The sequence below is a fragment of the Strigops habroptila genome, chromosome Z, assembly GCF_004027225.2.
Source record: "Strigops habroptila isolate Jane chromosome Z, bStrHab1.2.pri, whole genome shotgun sequence".
NCBI classification, from domain to species: Eukaryota; Metazoa; Chordata; class Aves; order Psittaciformes; family Psittacidae; genus Strigops; species Strigops habroptila.
In genome coordinates, this window is record NC_044302.2 from 101531649 (window position 1) to 101546889 (window position 15241).

Sequence of the window (15241 nt, forward strand, 5' to 3'; positions counted from 1 at the left end):
GGACGCTCCGCGGCTCCTTTAAGCGCCGGCGGGTCCCTCCCGCGCGGCCGGGCCCCGCCCCTCCGGCTGCCGCGCTGCCATTGGCTGTGGCGGCGGCGCTGGCCACGCCCCCCCGCGCGGGGCGCAGGCCCGGCCCCGCGGGCGCGGCGGGGCGGGGGCGCGCTCCTGGACAGCTCCCGGCGCCGGCGATGGCGCGGGGCTGAGCGCGCGCGGGCGCGGGGCGGGCGCGCGGCCCCCGGCCCGGTGCCGGTGCCGCTGCCGGTGCCGGTGCGCCCTGGCCATGAACCCGGAGCTGGCGCTGGAGCCGCTGGGCAGCCTGCACGAGCCCGAGCTGATGGGCAGCCCCAGCCCGCACCACGGCGGGCGCAGCGCCGGGACGCTCCGGGTGCCCCCCCCGCCGCCGCCGCCGCCGCAGGAGCTGCCCCCCGCCGCCGCGCGGCCGGCCATGGTGTCCAGCATGGCCTCGCTGCTGGACGGCGCTGCCGAGTACCGGCCCGAGCTGTCCATCCCGCTGCACCACGCCATGAGCATGCCCTGCGAGTCCTCGCCGCCCGGCATGGGCATGAGCAGCACCTACACCACCCTGACGCCGCTCCAGCCCCTGCCGCCCATCTCCACCGTCTCCGACAAGTTCCACCACCCGCACGCCCATCACCACCACCACCACCACCACCAGCGCCTCTCGGGCAGCGTCAGCGGCAGCTTCGCCCTCATGCGGGACGAGCGCGGTTTGCCAGCGGTCAACAACCTCTACGGGCCCTACAAGGAGGTGGCGGGCATGGGGCAGAGCCTCTCGCCGCTGGGCAACGGGCTGGCGCCGCTCCACGGCACCCAGCAGAGCCTCCACGGCTACGGGCCGCCGGGCCCCGAGAAGATGCTGAGCCCCAACTTCGAGCCGCACCCGGGCATGCTGCGGGGGGAGCAGCACCTCTCCCGGGGCTTGGGGACCCCCCCGGCCATGATGCCGCCGCACCTGAACGGCATGCACCACCCGGGCCCCCCGCCGCCCCACGGGGCCGCCGCCGCTCGGGACCGCCCGCCCGCCGGGGCCGGGGCGCAGGTCGGGAGCTCGGGGCAGCTGGAGGAGATCAACACCAAGGAGGTGGCACAAAGGATCACGGCGGAGCTGAAGCGCTACAGCATCCCTCAGGCCATCTTCGCCCAGCGGGTGCTGTGCCGCTCTCAGGGCACCCTCTCGGACTTGCTGCGGAACCCCAAGCCCTGGAGTAAACTCAAATCCGGCCGGGAAACCTTCCGCAGGATGTGGAAGTGGCTGCAGGAGCCGGAGTTCCAGAGGATGTCAGCCCTTCGCTTGGCAGGTACGTGCGGGCCCGCACCGCAGCGCGACCCGCGGGACCCCAGCGCCGCTTCCCGGCGCTACCGGGGATGAGGAGCCCGGGGCCGGCCCGGATCCCTCCTCCCCCGGCGCAGCACCTGCGCTGCCCCCCGCACCGCTCCGCGCTGCGCCGCGCCCTCCTCCCGCAGCGCTGGCGCCGCTCCGGGGGCACCGCGACCACGGTCCCGCGTACCGGGGGGTGCGGAGGGGGGTCATGGGGGGGTCGGCCCCGCGCAGCCCCGCGCCCGCCGCATTGTCCCGCGGGGGTGCGCGGGCGCCCCCTGGCGCGGGCGCGGGGCGCCGCAGCCCCCATTGTTCTGCGGGGGACGAGGGGGGGGAGAGCGGTGACCCCCCCCCTCGGTGCCCCCCCCGCACCGGGGCACCCGGCGGGGGGGGGGGTCTGTGCGGCCCCGCGGCCCCGAAGCACCGCGGGAGGGAGCTGCGGTGCAGCCCCGTTGTCAACGCGTCTGTCCCGTTCCCCCCCCCGGCACCGGCGGACCTGGGGTGTGGGTACGCGGGAAACGGGCCGTTGGCTCCGTGCGGTGACAGCGGAGTGCCCCCATGTCACAAACCCGGTGATGTTTGGCCCATGAGTCCTTTGATATTCCTACCCCGTCAGGCTGATCCCACATGTGGCGCTTCCCAAAGCTGCCACTTCCCACCACGGAGCCCATGGGACACACAGTGGGGACATGGGGGACATAGAGTCCCAGTGGGATGAAGCGGAGCAGGGGATGAGGAGCCACCCGCTACAGATGGAGATGCTGGTGGCTTTGGGGCTCCAAAGTCCTCTCAGAGGATGCTGAGGTGAAGGGCACTTGCTTGGGTCACCTCTGCTTGGATGGGGTGAGGGAAGGAGGACCCAAAGCTCCTGCTTGGCTCTAACAGTGACTGCAAACTCTTCCCATCATTCCAACACCTCCAGGGTGTCCGGTTCCTCTGTATTTGGAGCCAGATGAAGGTCTCAAGGTGTGTTTGCAACAGGAGCATCAGAGGAACAGGAAGGGCTTGGGGTGGTTTTGGTGCCACCTTCTCCATTGATACCTAAAGGGAAATCAATGCAGATCATGGGGAGAAGATTAAAAGAGCTTTAATGCTCCAACGCATGGACCTGGTTTGCATTGATCTGGAACATGAGCTGCCTCATTTCCAGTCATGCTGCTGGTGCTTTTCCTTCCCAGCTTGGGGTTTCCCTATGGAGCTGTATTTATAAGGCAGAAAATGGGGAATCCCGGTCCTTTGCCCAGAGAAGCTGGGGCTGCCCCATCCCTGGAATGTTGGACAGGGCTTGGAGCAACCTGGGCTAGTAGAAGGTGTCCCTGTTGGAACTGGATGAGCTTTAAGATCCCTTCCTTAAACCATTCCATGATTGTATGGCTAAAGCTTGGAGTGGGCAGAGGTTCCCTCTGGAGCTGGAGCCGGAGCGGGAAAGCCCTTTGCAACTCACCATTCCCTTTGGGAAAATCAATATATTTCTTCTTTCATTACCACGTGTGAATATGCAGCCTCATTGCCTCCTGCTTCCTCCTGCCCCTTTCCTCACTGCTTGAATCCCTCTGAGCAAAGGGAATAAGCCAGAAGGCAGTCAGATGTTGGGAAAATCCAGCTGTTTGCTACGTGTTCCTGGAAGTTTATCTCAAATGGGATGGGAATCTGCTGTCCTGTGAGGGAAATCCCCCCATGGGAGCTGTAGCAGTGGGGTTGCTTCTTGTTTCTTCTGGTTATAGAAGAGAGAACGATGTTCTGTTTATTCCTTTATATGCTATTCCTTTATAGTCTATATTCTATTCTCTCTTCTATATTCTCCATTTTCTCTTCTATTTCTCCCTCCTTCTCCCTCCTTCTCCCTCCTTCTCCCATTTTCCCTTCCCTTTCCCTTCCCTCTCATCGTTTCTGTTCCTATTCTCTCTCCCGGGACTCTTCACCCCTCTCGGGGCCGGTGCTCGGGTCCCGGCCGTTCGGGCGCTCAGCACGGGCAGGGCCGGGGGCAGCGTGTGGCAGCTCCTGGGACTCGGTGCCTCGGGGGCAAAGCACGGTTCCGGTGTCACCGTGCGAGTCTTTCGCCGCGGCTGCAGCCGGGGGAAGCGGCTCCCGCTCGGCATCACCCCGGAGCCGCTGCCGGTGCCCGGTGCCTCCCCCCCGCCGCTCCCCGGCCCCGTCCGCAAACCGCTTGTTGCCGTTCCCCGGCTGCTGAATCACGTTATTGATGATTAAACACTTTGATATCAAAACACCATCAATGATTCATCGGGGGGAAGCCGCCGGCGGTGGCGGCTGGACCCGAGCGCGGCCGGAGCCGGGTCCCGCCTGGGGCAGGCTCTGCCCCCCCCTCCCGGAGCCGCGGGTGGACCAGGGAGCGGCGTCAGCACCACGGGGAGCGGCGGGAGCGGGGCGGGGGGGAGATAAGGGGGGTGAAGGGGATTGGGGGGATGTTGGGAAGCAGGGGAATAAAGGGATAAGGGGATGATAAGGAGCGGGAGAGGGATGGGAAGAGCGGGGGGATGTTGGGGAATGGGGGATGTTGAGAAGTGGGGGGGATGAAGGAGAGCAGGGGAGATGGAAGGGATCAGTGGGATGTTGGGAAGCAGGGGTGGATGTTGGGGAATGGGGGGGATGTTGGGAAGCAGGAGGGGGTGAAGGAGAGCACGGGATGGAAGGGATCAGGGGGATGTTGGGGAGTGAGAGAGGGATGAAGGGAGCAGGGGGATGCTTGGGATCAATGGGATGGTTGGGAACAGGGGGATATTGGAGAGGGCAAAGGGGGAGAGAGGGCTGCAGGCATAGGGTGAGCCCCCCCGATGGACAGTGACCCAGACTTGGGGTGTCCATAGCAAAGGATGGGGGGTCACAGCTCCCCACCCCACCATGGCTGGTGCTGCTGAGCCCAGAGCATCCCTGACCCCCAGCTCCAGGCCTTGTGCTGTAGCCAGTGCGAGGGGTGGGCTGTGGACAGGCTGTTGTCCATCTGTCCATCCATCCGTCCGTCCATCCATCCATCCATCCTCTGCCTCCTTGTGCCGCACCCAACGCTTCTTGCTCTGCCTTTCAAGAGGCTTTTGCTGTCTGTAGCCACAGCTTAAAACTAAGGCATGAGAACATCTGTATCAAGTATATTACTCATAGATAAAGCCTATTTCTTTGTCTTTATAGATAAAACCAGGTCCAGAAAGGCCCTTTGAAAGGTGTTTAATGCCTTGAACTCCCCTCAGCTATAGATTAGTGCTTCTGTTGGAACAATCCATGTGGTAAATTGTGGTGCTGGGGCAGAAATGCTCTTTCTCCTGTACCAGCAACATCCTGCCCTATCTTTTTGTTCCATATGAGCTCAGCAGATGTTTCTGCCCTGCAGAACAGCACTTTTGGTAAGGAATTAGGGCTTTATCCCTTTCTTGACGGGGTGATACAGAGAAATCTGACCGTGTTGGTCATATTCTTCCCTCTTCTGTTTTAAAGACACAATCTCAACCCGTGTCAGTCATTCCCAACCTGTTTCTCACTGTTTTTCCAGCATCTCCTTTTTCCCTCCTACCCATTTGAACCAAAACATCCCAAACTCCTGTCCTTCACTGTTCCTTGTTTCCTGTTGGAAGCGGCTTTTTCCTCCCTTCCAATTAGACATGACTCAGGCGAGGAGCTTCCAACATGTTCCAACACTCCTGGCATCAGAGGATCAGAGTGGAAACAGGGCTCTGCAGGCACAGGGAGGATTAATCCAACAGGAAAAGGGCTTGAGACATCCCTTGTCCTGACTTTTCTCCAGCGATTGGGATGTCTCAGCCTACCCAGGGAATCTCTTGCAGGTACATCAAGTCCTAACGACCAGCCTTAATCTCCCTTCTTGTCTTTTAGATCCTCTGCTTCTCATCTTATCCCCTCTAGACACAGCCAAAGGAATGGCTCCCTTCCTCCTGGTACCAATCTGGCTGTATTTAAGGCTCTTATCTTGCCTCCTGTCTGCTCTAGAGAAAGCCCCATCCTACTTCAGAGGTGAATACGCAGAGAAAGCATGGGATAGATGGATAATCCAGCTCTTTTCCCAAGGGAAAAGGGGTTTGTGCCCAGCTCTGCATAAAAACCTCTTGATTTATGGAGAAATCATCGGGAATAGGCTCATCTTAAATGGGTTTGGTGAGAAGCTCAACCACTGATGGCAGCAAGGGATGCGATTGGAAAGCAATGGGAGTGATTTGGGGTTTTGGGGGTGTTTTTAAGCTCGAAAATGCATCTGGGACTCAAACCACTGGTAAATGCTGCACAAAGGAATTAGCAGCCAAGTGAGAGGGGCTGGCACTTGCCCAAGACACAAATTGTCTTGGAGACCAAAATATCTCTAAGTAAGCAGGGACCGTATTGATGAGCAGCGGTGATGTTCCAGCACGTCTCATCTGCCCATAATGGGCCCGCACTGAGGCATTAAGCTTTGGCAAGCAGTGCACAGCAGATGAAGGAAGAGATGAGGAAGTGGCCTCAAAGAGCTTCCCACACACTTTCTCCTCTGTTTTCCTACTCCTTGGTCCTGTATCGGGTGAGGATGTTGCTGCTCTCCTCATGGCACAAGCGTCTTTGCTCCAGCTTCTGCTGGGGACGACCAGTGGCACCACATCAGCTTCCCAATGCAGTGAGGCCCACACAGATTAGCTATAATATCCCAAAGCTTTCCCCTTCTCCTTCTGGCAGCTTTAGCTGGAACTGGATGAGCTGTAAGGTTCCTTTCAACCCAAACCATTCCATGGTTCTATATATCAAACTCTAATCCACTCTGAGATCTGATTCCTATTCAGTGCTTGGTTACCTACCTCAGCTTTACATTCCCAGTCTTTTCTCTCCATTCCAAGTCCTTCCCATTCCAAGAGTGGATAAAAGGACTTTTCCATTCTTGGAAAAGATGCTGGGTTCTGGTGCTCGAGGCGGTGCTGGAGCACCACTTGGTGGCGCTGCTACAGCTGGGTGTGGGGAAGGGCCTGTTTCAGCTCTGACCTCTGAGAACCGGGATGTAAATCCTTGTTCCAGGCAAGTGCTATAGTTCAGCTGGAGACTGGGTTGGGATTCAAAAGGGAATATCTCCAGAGAAGAGGAACCATCAATCTCCCATGCATTAGAAGTGAAGGACTTGCATTGTGCAGCTATGGAGCAACCTGCTCTAGTGGAAAGTGTCTGTGCCTGTGGCAGGGCGCTGGAACTGGATGAGCTTTAAGGTCCCTTCCAACCCAACCCATTCCATGATTCCATGCTCTCCAAGCCCCACTCCCCTCCTTGGAGTGCCATAAATCATCCCTACCCCATCTATTATTCATTGCTCTGTATTAATGATGGGAGTCGATTGCGATGGTACTTCAGGGCCCTTGTGGAGACCCCGCGTGTCACAGGGGAGGAAGCAGCCTCTGCCCTGCCGAATGTACAGCCCCACATTAGCACCCAGCTGAGCCACAAGAGATCTGACACCAAGAGCCTGAGATGTGCAACGTGCCAGAAAGAAAGATACAGGGACCAAGCTCCCAAATTCATTCGTCTTCTCTGGGCAACCTTCTTCTGGGCAGTGTCTCAGCACCCTCCCAGTAAGGAATTCCTTCCTTATATCCAGCCTAAATCTCCCCCTGTTTCAGTTTGAACCTATCACGCCTTGTCCTATTGCTACAGTCCTTGATGAAGGGCCCCTTCCAGCAACCTCATAGCCCCCTTCAGGCACTGGAAGCTGCTCTGAGGTCTCCACACAGCCTTTCTTCTCCAGCCGCAATATTCTTACCCTGTCTTCATACGGGAGATGCTCCAGCCCCTGATCATCCACGTGGCCTCCTCTAAAGATCTGGATCCTCTCCAGTAACATTCATCTCTGAACAACTGGAATTGACCCTTTGCGGCCATTTGTGGCCATATCCCATATTCCCACCTTTCCCAGCTAGATGCCATCAGAGGGAATCCTTTGGGATCGCACAACCTGAGCAGGGGGGTTTCTCACACGCAGCAGACGGAAGCGAGGTGATGATTTGCATCTTCATCCCACTTGTTCCTTGCTCCATAATGATTCTGTACACAGTGGAGTACTTAAGCTAATTTGTATCGACCTGCCCTGCTTTCATTTGTGCATACTTAATTCCAAGAAGTAATCACATTGATTTACGGGCTGGTGTAACGGGGACATACGAGACGTTGCTTGAAGTGAATCCCGGCAAACTCGAAACCTTTGGAAAGCCCTTCTGATGGCCATTTCATTCTGGTGGGTATTAGCAGCATAATTCAATTCCCTTCACATTGAGTTCTCTCTGCAATCAAATTGAGGGACGTGGGTTAGTCCCATCAGCCACATAACTGGGTTTAGTTGACTTCGTGCTACACCCGCGTGAAATGGGGATCGATAGTCACGACTTCTCCTCATGAACCAGAGAGAGAAATGCTGGATTAAGGGAATATTCTTCTCTATTTGGCTGCTTCTTAACATCTACTGCTTGTTTCTTAGGTCTAAAGTCACTTTGCCATTAGAGTTAACACATGGTGGTTATCTGAGGGCATCAGTTAACCGGAGACAGAACAGAAAATCACAACAGCTGATTCATGAACGTTCCCAGTATCCAAAGGAAACTAGTGTCAGGCTCTTGGGAGAGAAATGGGATGGGTTTGGGGCCTCCATAGGTCCCTCTGGGCCTGTTTCTACAGTGTGGGGTCTCAAAGCATCAGTCTTTAGCGCTGCTTGAGCTTCCTATGTTGGCCTCTTTGCACACACAGGGAGAAGCAGAGGAGCCAAGGGGGACCCCAGGTCGTAGAATGAACTGGGTTGGACAAGACCTTGGCTGCAGTTTCTAATAGGGTCTGGGGCACTGGGCAGAGTGTAGTGTTTCCTACCATCACTAATTTATGTCCAGAGATACTCTGGGTTTTGCAGTTATTAGTATCTCCTGCTAAATAATGCAAAGGCTTGTGCTTTTCCATGCGTTCGGTAAATACTCCCCTTGAACTGTTCAGTTTGCTCTTGAAAAGGCACCACAGAGGCAAATGTTGTGCCTTGACATGCATTTAGCAGCAGAGAGTGAGCACTCCAATGAAATACAGCTCTTTTCCAGGAAAGCTGCCTCCAGGAAGAGAAAGGTTTTAATAGGAGAAGGGGAGGGAAGCAGCCGTCTTGAGTCTGAGAACAGTGATTGATTCACTGCAGTTCAGCTGAATGTATCCTATGGAAAAACATGGAAAACTGGCATGAAATGAAAGCCAACAATATGGAAAGACATCAAATAAAGTCTTCCCTTTTCTTCTACACTGGCCTAAAGATGCTTTAGATAGAAACAATACAGAAAAAGCTCAGAGTAGAATCCACGCTGCCTCACTTCATGCTGGTTGACATTGAATCACACTGATTTAACGGGTATTAAGAGCTGTGAAGATGGGACAGGGTGTCTTTAGTGACCATAGGTTCATCCTGCAGCTAAAACTAAGGGAATGTTTAAGGAACGCTGCTTTAAAACAGGTTTAGGTTGTGCTTAGGAATGAAAAAGCGCACTAAAAAGCCACCTGGAGGCAGTGTTGAGAGGCAGGAGGCACCAGGAGGTGGCAGGAAGGAGCTGCAGCCTCTCTGCAGGCCTCAGCACTAACAAGGTTCCTCTCCATGAGGCCATCAACGATTCAGATGTTCAACCTTCGATCTGCATGGTTCTCCGTTGATTTGAACAGCGGGTTTGCAAGCCTCTGGTGAACAGCTCCAACCATCAGACCATGAGGAGCATCCTTGGAGCTCCCTGTGCCGCTGCCGCTGCCACTGCCTCTGTGAAGGCCGGACCATGGACCACTCCGGGGATGCTCATCCATAACCCCTATATCCGGGCTTGGATCTGCCTCTCTGGAGCATCCTCCTGCGACCTTTTGTCCCATCTGGGGTATTTTGAGTGGTCTGATCCCAATCTTCCTGCCAGGGGAGAAATCCTGTGGAACACTATCCCAAACACACAACTAAGGTGATCCTTGTAGTCTCCTTCACACCCAACTGACCCAGGCCCCTTGTCTGCCGTGCTCCCGCTTAGGTAGATGGGTCCAATCCTGACTTTGGGTTGATTACAGACAGTTCCATGCTCTGAGTATCACTTTGGGGGCAGGTTCTCATTTCACATCTGCACCTGCAGCATTATTTAATAGAGCTGCTTGAAAGCCTATCCACTTATCAATCCCCTCTGCTTATTTTGGCCCGGCACATTGCTTACCCATGTCAACATATGGATTTCTTTATCTCCCAGCCTTATCAGGCTATTTTGAAGCCTGGGGCTGCTCCAGCAGTGGTGTGGGTTTCAGCACTCCATGTTCTCTCTTATCAGCTATTAAGACTGGTTTAAGATCCATTAAGATGGGGTTTAGGATCCATTAGCATCACTGGCACAACCTGGGCTAGAGGAAGGTGGCCCTGCCCATGGAACTGGATGAGCTTTAAGGTCCCTTCCAATCCAAACCAGTCTGGGATTCCATGATTCGCAATTCCAGGTATTTTAGGCTGGTTTGTCCTCCTGGAAGGAGCTTCAAGATGCATGATATAAACCCAAGTGCAGGGACACCTTCCACTAGAGCAGGTTGCTCCAACCTGGCCTTGAACACTGCCAGGGATGGAGCATTCACAACTTCCTTGGGCAACCTGTGCTAGTGCCTCACCATGAAGGTTTAGCTGAACACTGGCAGTTGGTGCTGTCAAAGGTCCTCCTTCCTTCACCACTGCACCCATAGTGATTAAGTATCCCAAAATATGGATGCATGAACAGTGATTTCCAGCTCCAGGAAGAACACTCTGACTGCCAAGGTATTCAGTGCCTGAATGCCCAACAAGCAGGTGTCCATCTCTGAAGCTCAGGTCTTTGGGATGTAGAGCGTCTTCTTCTGGAGTGTTTGGGTCTTTGGGTCACCATGCGCTGATGTCCATGCCCAGGGTGGTGATGGGTTTCGTGAGTGGTCACACACATCCTGACAGTTGCTTTTTCCCTGTCTCTTCCCCAGCCTGCAAACGCAAAGAGCAGGAGCCCAACAAGGAGCGGAGCAGCTCGCAGAAGAAGTCGCGGTTGGTCTTCACAGACCTGCAGCGCCGAACCCTCTTCGCCATCTTCAAGGAGAACAAGCGCCCTTCCAAAGAGATGCAGCTCACCATCTCCCAGCAGCTGGGCCTGGAGCTCACCACCGTCAGCAACTTCTTCATGAACGCCCGCCGGCGCAGCCTGGAGAAGTGGCAGGAGGACCTGAGCTCCGCGGGCTCCTCGGCGGCACCCAGCACTTGTACCAAAGCGTGACGGCGCGGCGCGGCCCTTCACTGGTGACCCAAAGCACAATCCTCCTGGGGACAAGCCCAGCCCAGCCGGCAGAGAGGACACTTCTCCTGGCTGCTAAGTCAGTCTTTGAGGCTCGAGTCAAGCATTCACCTCTTCCCATCCAATCCTCTGCTCAGGACGGGCGCAGCAGGTCGGAACGTCGAGGGGTCGCTCGTGAGGCCACGCCACAATGGAGCACAAAGTCTGACATGTAGACACTAAAGAATCCAAGAATCTCTTCTTTCCAACTCAGGCTTTAGGGGAAAAAATAGATCAAATCCAAGGGTTTGGTTTGGTTTTGGGGTTTTTTAAGTTCAGTTCATGTAGCTTGATCCTGGATCACACAACTTCAGTTCACTTGAGCTCAAAGTATCAAGCACAAAGCTGGTAGCTACAGACATAGGTCCAATCCTGGACTCCCATCACTCCAACATGCAGTCTCACTTCCCAGCGACCACACGAGCCTCAAGCACAGTTTGGAGGTTGGCCCAAGGGCTGTGTTTGTACCTAATGCAGATGCACACTCAGGAGGTCAGTTTGAACTGCCACAGTTCATGGAGCAAACACATTTTGAAGGATCTAGATTGTTTTAGGTCATTAATACCTCCTTTTATTTCCCAGGAATCCAGTTTCTCCTCAACAACACTCTTGTGACTGGAACATATTTAGTGTTCAGTGTATTTTGGTTCATTTTGGGGGTAATTTGTAGTACTTTCAAGCAGGAACAAACCAAAAACAAGCCCTTCAGATGCCACTGATGTGCCGCAGATGACTTCAACACGTCACCTCGATCTATTGCATCCCTAAGTTCCTTCGACCCACCAATCTGGTGGGAACACAGCACACCAAAGAGACAGCATTAACTGCAAGCCAAAGATGTTTCGAACTTGCCATGTTCTCCTCGTCCCCATTGGTGGGGTGGTTGGTTGGCGATGGAGAAGCCTCACAGACCCTCTCCCACCTCCGGGGTGGCCGTGGCCGCTCCGTGTGCACGTTTACCAGTGAGCGCGGTCGTGGTCCTTGAGAGACACTTGAGCCTTTTTTGTATGTTCTACTTAATCGAAACCAAAGAAACCTTTTCTGCACCTACTTTTCTTCTGCAACAACGTGTTCCATTGCTAAAGAACATGAGAACTCGAACAAAATCAACCCAAGGAAGCAAACAAGTGACACACTGTGTTTTGATGGACATCTCGGCCGGTTTAGGAAGCAGATCTCCACAAAAGGGTTGAGAAGAAGGAGAACCAAGCCAAGCCAGGACGATTGCTGCTTCGTTGGACACCTCAAGTCATCTCCACGTTGAAGATTGTCTTTCATTTGTGCCTATGCAGTTTTCTTTCCAAAGGAACAAGGAACAGAGCAACCAAAACCTCAACAGCTACAAAACCAAAGATGAGGATTCTCACGACTTGTGTTTCAGTTCATGATCTCCTCTTGCACTCCTAAATGCATGTAGCACCATTGATCTCTCCACAGGTTTCTTTGTGCAACCAAAGGGTGGGTTTATTTGTCTTTTCCCTATTTCTGCCCCACATGGGGTCTCTCCAAGAGCCGCATGGACTCCAAGAGCAAGATGTTGGGATATTACGCTGGTACATCTCCATTCTCCAGAGCCAACTTGTTGGTTGGGTCTGATGTGTTTTGTTGGGTAGAGTTGGTCTCCTGTATGTCTAGAGCTTTGAACAGCCATCCTTCTGTGTGTGAAGTCTATCGATCGAGCAACCTCCACCTCCTTCTTCTTCTTCCCCAGGGATAAAACTTGCAATATCTATGTACCGATACATGTCCTTGTAAGAGCTGAGCACCACTACAACCTGGCTAGATGTGTTATGTTGGTTGGTCAAAGTCATGCTGATCCAAATCATGACACATAGACATAGGTCCAAATTTACCTTCAGAGCTGGAACATGGTGGTACCACTTTGCTCCATCTCTACCTTTAAATGAGGGCTTCCTAGCTACTCTTCTGACCATGTTGGATGGGGCTTGGAGCAACCTGGTCAAGTGGAAGGTGGCCCTGCTCATAGCAGGGGGTTGTAACTGGATGATATCCAAGTCCATTCCAATCCAAACCATTCCATGATTCCATGATTCATCCCAACAGTCATAACAAAGTCAAGCTAGACAAATCACTGGCTTAGAAAATAGTATCTTTGATGAAATCATTGATTTACTCCAAAACACTGCTGCAGTTTTATCCCTGCCTCTTCCATGGTCCTGTGTTACATCTTCCATTTCATTGTCACCTCTTGTAGGCTTTAATGTAGCATCTATCTCAGAAGAGGAGTGTTCAGAGCATATACTGTGGGTAGATACATTTGTATGTACACCTAGGAGCAGAATATGTGCTATGTTCTGCCCATACTAAAAAGAAACCTCAACTATGTTATGTTTCTAAACCATGAATCTCTTGAGCCACGTAATGGAACTTGCTCTGTTCATTTCTTCTGCTACTAAAGACTAGTATGTCCAGCTAGTATCCCAGCATCTTCCGTACCGTGTACTTGGAGTGGTTACTACCATGGGCACATCCAAGATGAATTCAACTTCCAAGAACCCTTGGATACTGCTGAATCCTCCGTGAAGGAACAAAGAATGTGCTTGATGACTTCGGTTGAATAGCTTTATTCTGGATCTCTCTTACCTAAAGCTGAATCCAAAGACCTGAGAAGGACTAAACCAGCAACCTACACTCCAACCTGCATTCAGGAATGGGGATCTCCTCTTCCAAAGCAAGACATGGGAATGACGTGGCATCACCACCAGTGTGATAGCGCCGGTCGGACGCGACCCAACGTCTCCTTGCTTGTCCCAACGCTGAAGTATTTTTAAGACATGGGGAAACTTTGTACTTGGCCTCCTTTCTATTTCTTGAGGGGCTTTTTTATTGGTGAGAGGGTTTGATAAAGGCAAAGCTTCAAATGGTTTTATTTTGGCTCCAGACACTTTGGGGTTTAACCCAATATCTTATCTATTACTAATGTGATTTCTTTAAGTTAAGCGTACGCTTGCTCCTGGATTCTCTGCTCAGTCTAAATCCCATTGAGCTTGAAAATCCAATGGGAATTTTGCCTGAACACAGAATGTGGGATGAGGCTCATGTGTGAGTTGTTTGTAACTATTTAATCCCATCATTTGTGAATTGGTTTGGGATTGATTTTGCTTATTTATCCATTAGGATGCCATCGTGCATCAGCGATGCGAAGCCTGTAGTAGCACTTAAGTGTTGCTTCATGGAGCAGCCAGGTTCTGTTCCAGCCAAGAGTCTAGGTTTAATTTCTCCTTTTAATTCACTTTAATGCTTTAAATAGCAAAGTTTAAGTTATTTAAGTTAATCTTTTCCCATCTGATTCAAGAGGTATGGCACAAAAAGCCTTTATAACTTATTTATTTAACTTATTCTTCACCATCTGAGGATGCCCTTTACTTTGAGTTACCTTTAAGCACTACAGATTGTTTTCAGAGTGAACTTTGAGGACAAGCAATGACTCTTCAACCTCAAACTGTGCATCCAGAAATAATATAGGGGGGGGTGGGTGGGATGGGAAAGACATTGGGATACTTTGCCTGAAATTTGTGGCTTCTTCACACTGAAGCTGGAGGGGAAGATGAATCCACGTCAAGCAACAAGAGAGAAACCCCTTCAACAAAGCTGCTTCCAAGGATGAACTTTTGTGTGTGTGAAAGGATAACCAAAAAAAAAAATAAGGAAAAAAAAAACAGGAAAAAAGAGAAAAGCAGGAAAAAAAACCTTTGTATTGCTAGTGAGAACCAAAGAGGCTACCTCACGGACTGTCCACTTGTGTTTTACTCATGTTGATGATACCAAAGATACCAAAGATCTCTTGCGCCGCACGGTCTGCATCCTGCTTGTGCTCCCATCGAGTTGCAACTCGGCTCTTCCTCCATCCCATCCTATACCCAATGAGATGCTCCTCGGGGAAGCTCCAATTCCGGTGATGCCGTTGCCCTTCTGCCTTCCTGCCAGCCAAAGAGAACGTCTGGAGACGTGGAGCTGTTCCACGGCCTTCCCCACGCCAAAATCCAGTGGATGGAGCTGTTGTGTTGAGCTGGGATGCATCCAGGCTTGGTCCATTAGTTGGTTCCTTAGGGAAAGGGATCTGTACCTGGAGAAGTCCTGCTTAAGTAGTTGTGGGTGTGCATTCTTCACTGGAGCAGGTTGCCCAAGGAAGTTGGGAATGCTCCATCCCTGGCACTGTTTAAGGCCAGGTTGGACGGGGCTTGGAGCAACCTGCTCTAGTGGAAGGTGTTCCTGCCCATGGAACTAGATGAGCTTTAAGGTCCTTTCCAATCCAAACCATTACATGATTCTGTGGTTGGTTGGTTGGTTGTTCACAACTCCAGTTTTCCTATGAAAATCAATTAATCCTGTTCCTCAAACCAGCAACAAACAAAGCTGCATTAAGCTCCATTAGTATCACGTTCCTAAGTGATTACTCTCAAGTTGCTCGTTTGGCTTTGGGGAATTATTGCCCTTTAGCACTTCTTTTTAGCCTCTTTTATCCTCTTTTATCTCCAACTGAACCAACTGATGAAGCAAATTCCCTCCTGGATGCTGCTTGATCTTCCCACCACCCTGTACCTCCAGAGCTTCACGAGCTCAGTTTTGCCTTAGGAGC

General features: G+C 52.8%; 1 protein-coding gene across 1 annotated transcript; it reads left to right on the forward strand.

Annotated features, from left to right (window-relative positions):
• The first annotated feature begins 319 nt into the window (after nucleotides 1–319).
• On the forward strand, nucleotides 320–14835 carry ONECUT2 (one cut homeobox 2). The gene is made up of 2 exons (XM_030474935.2): nucleotides 320–1319; nucleotides 10298–14835. The coding sequence occupies exons 1-2, from the start codon at nucleotides 335–337 to the stop codon at nucleotides 10582–10584; spliced, it is 1272 nt and encodes a 423-aa protein (XP_030330795.1). The 5' UTR covers nucleotides 320–334; the 3' UTR covers nucleotides 10585–14835.
• The last annotated feature ends 406 nt before the right edge of the window (nucleotides 14836–15241 follow it).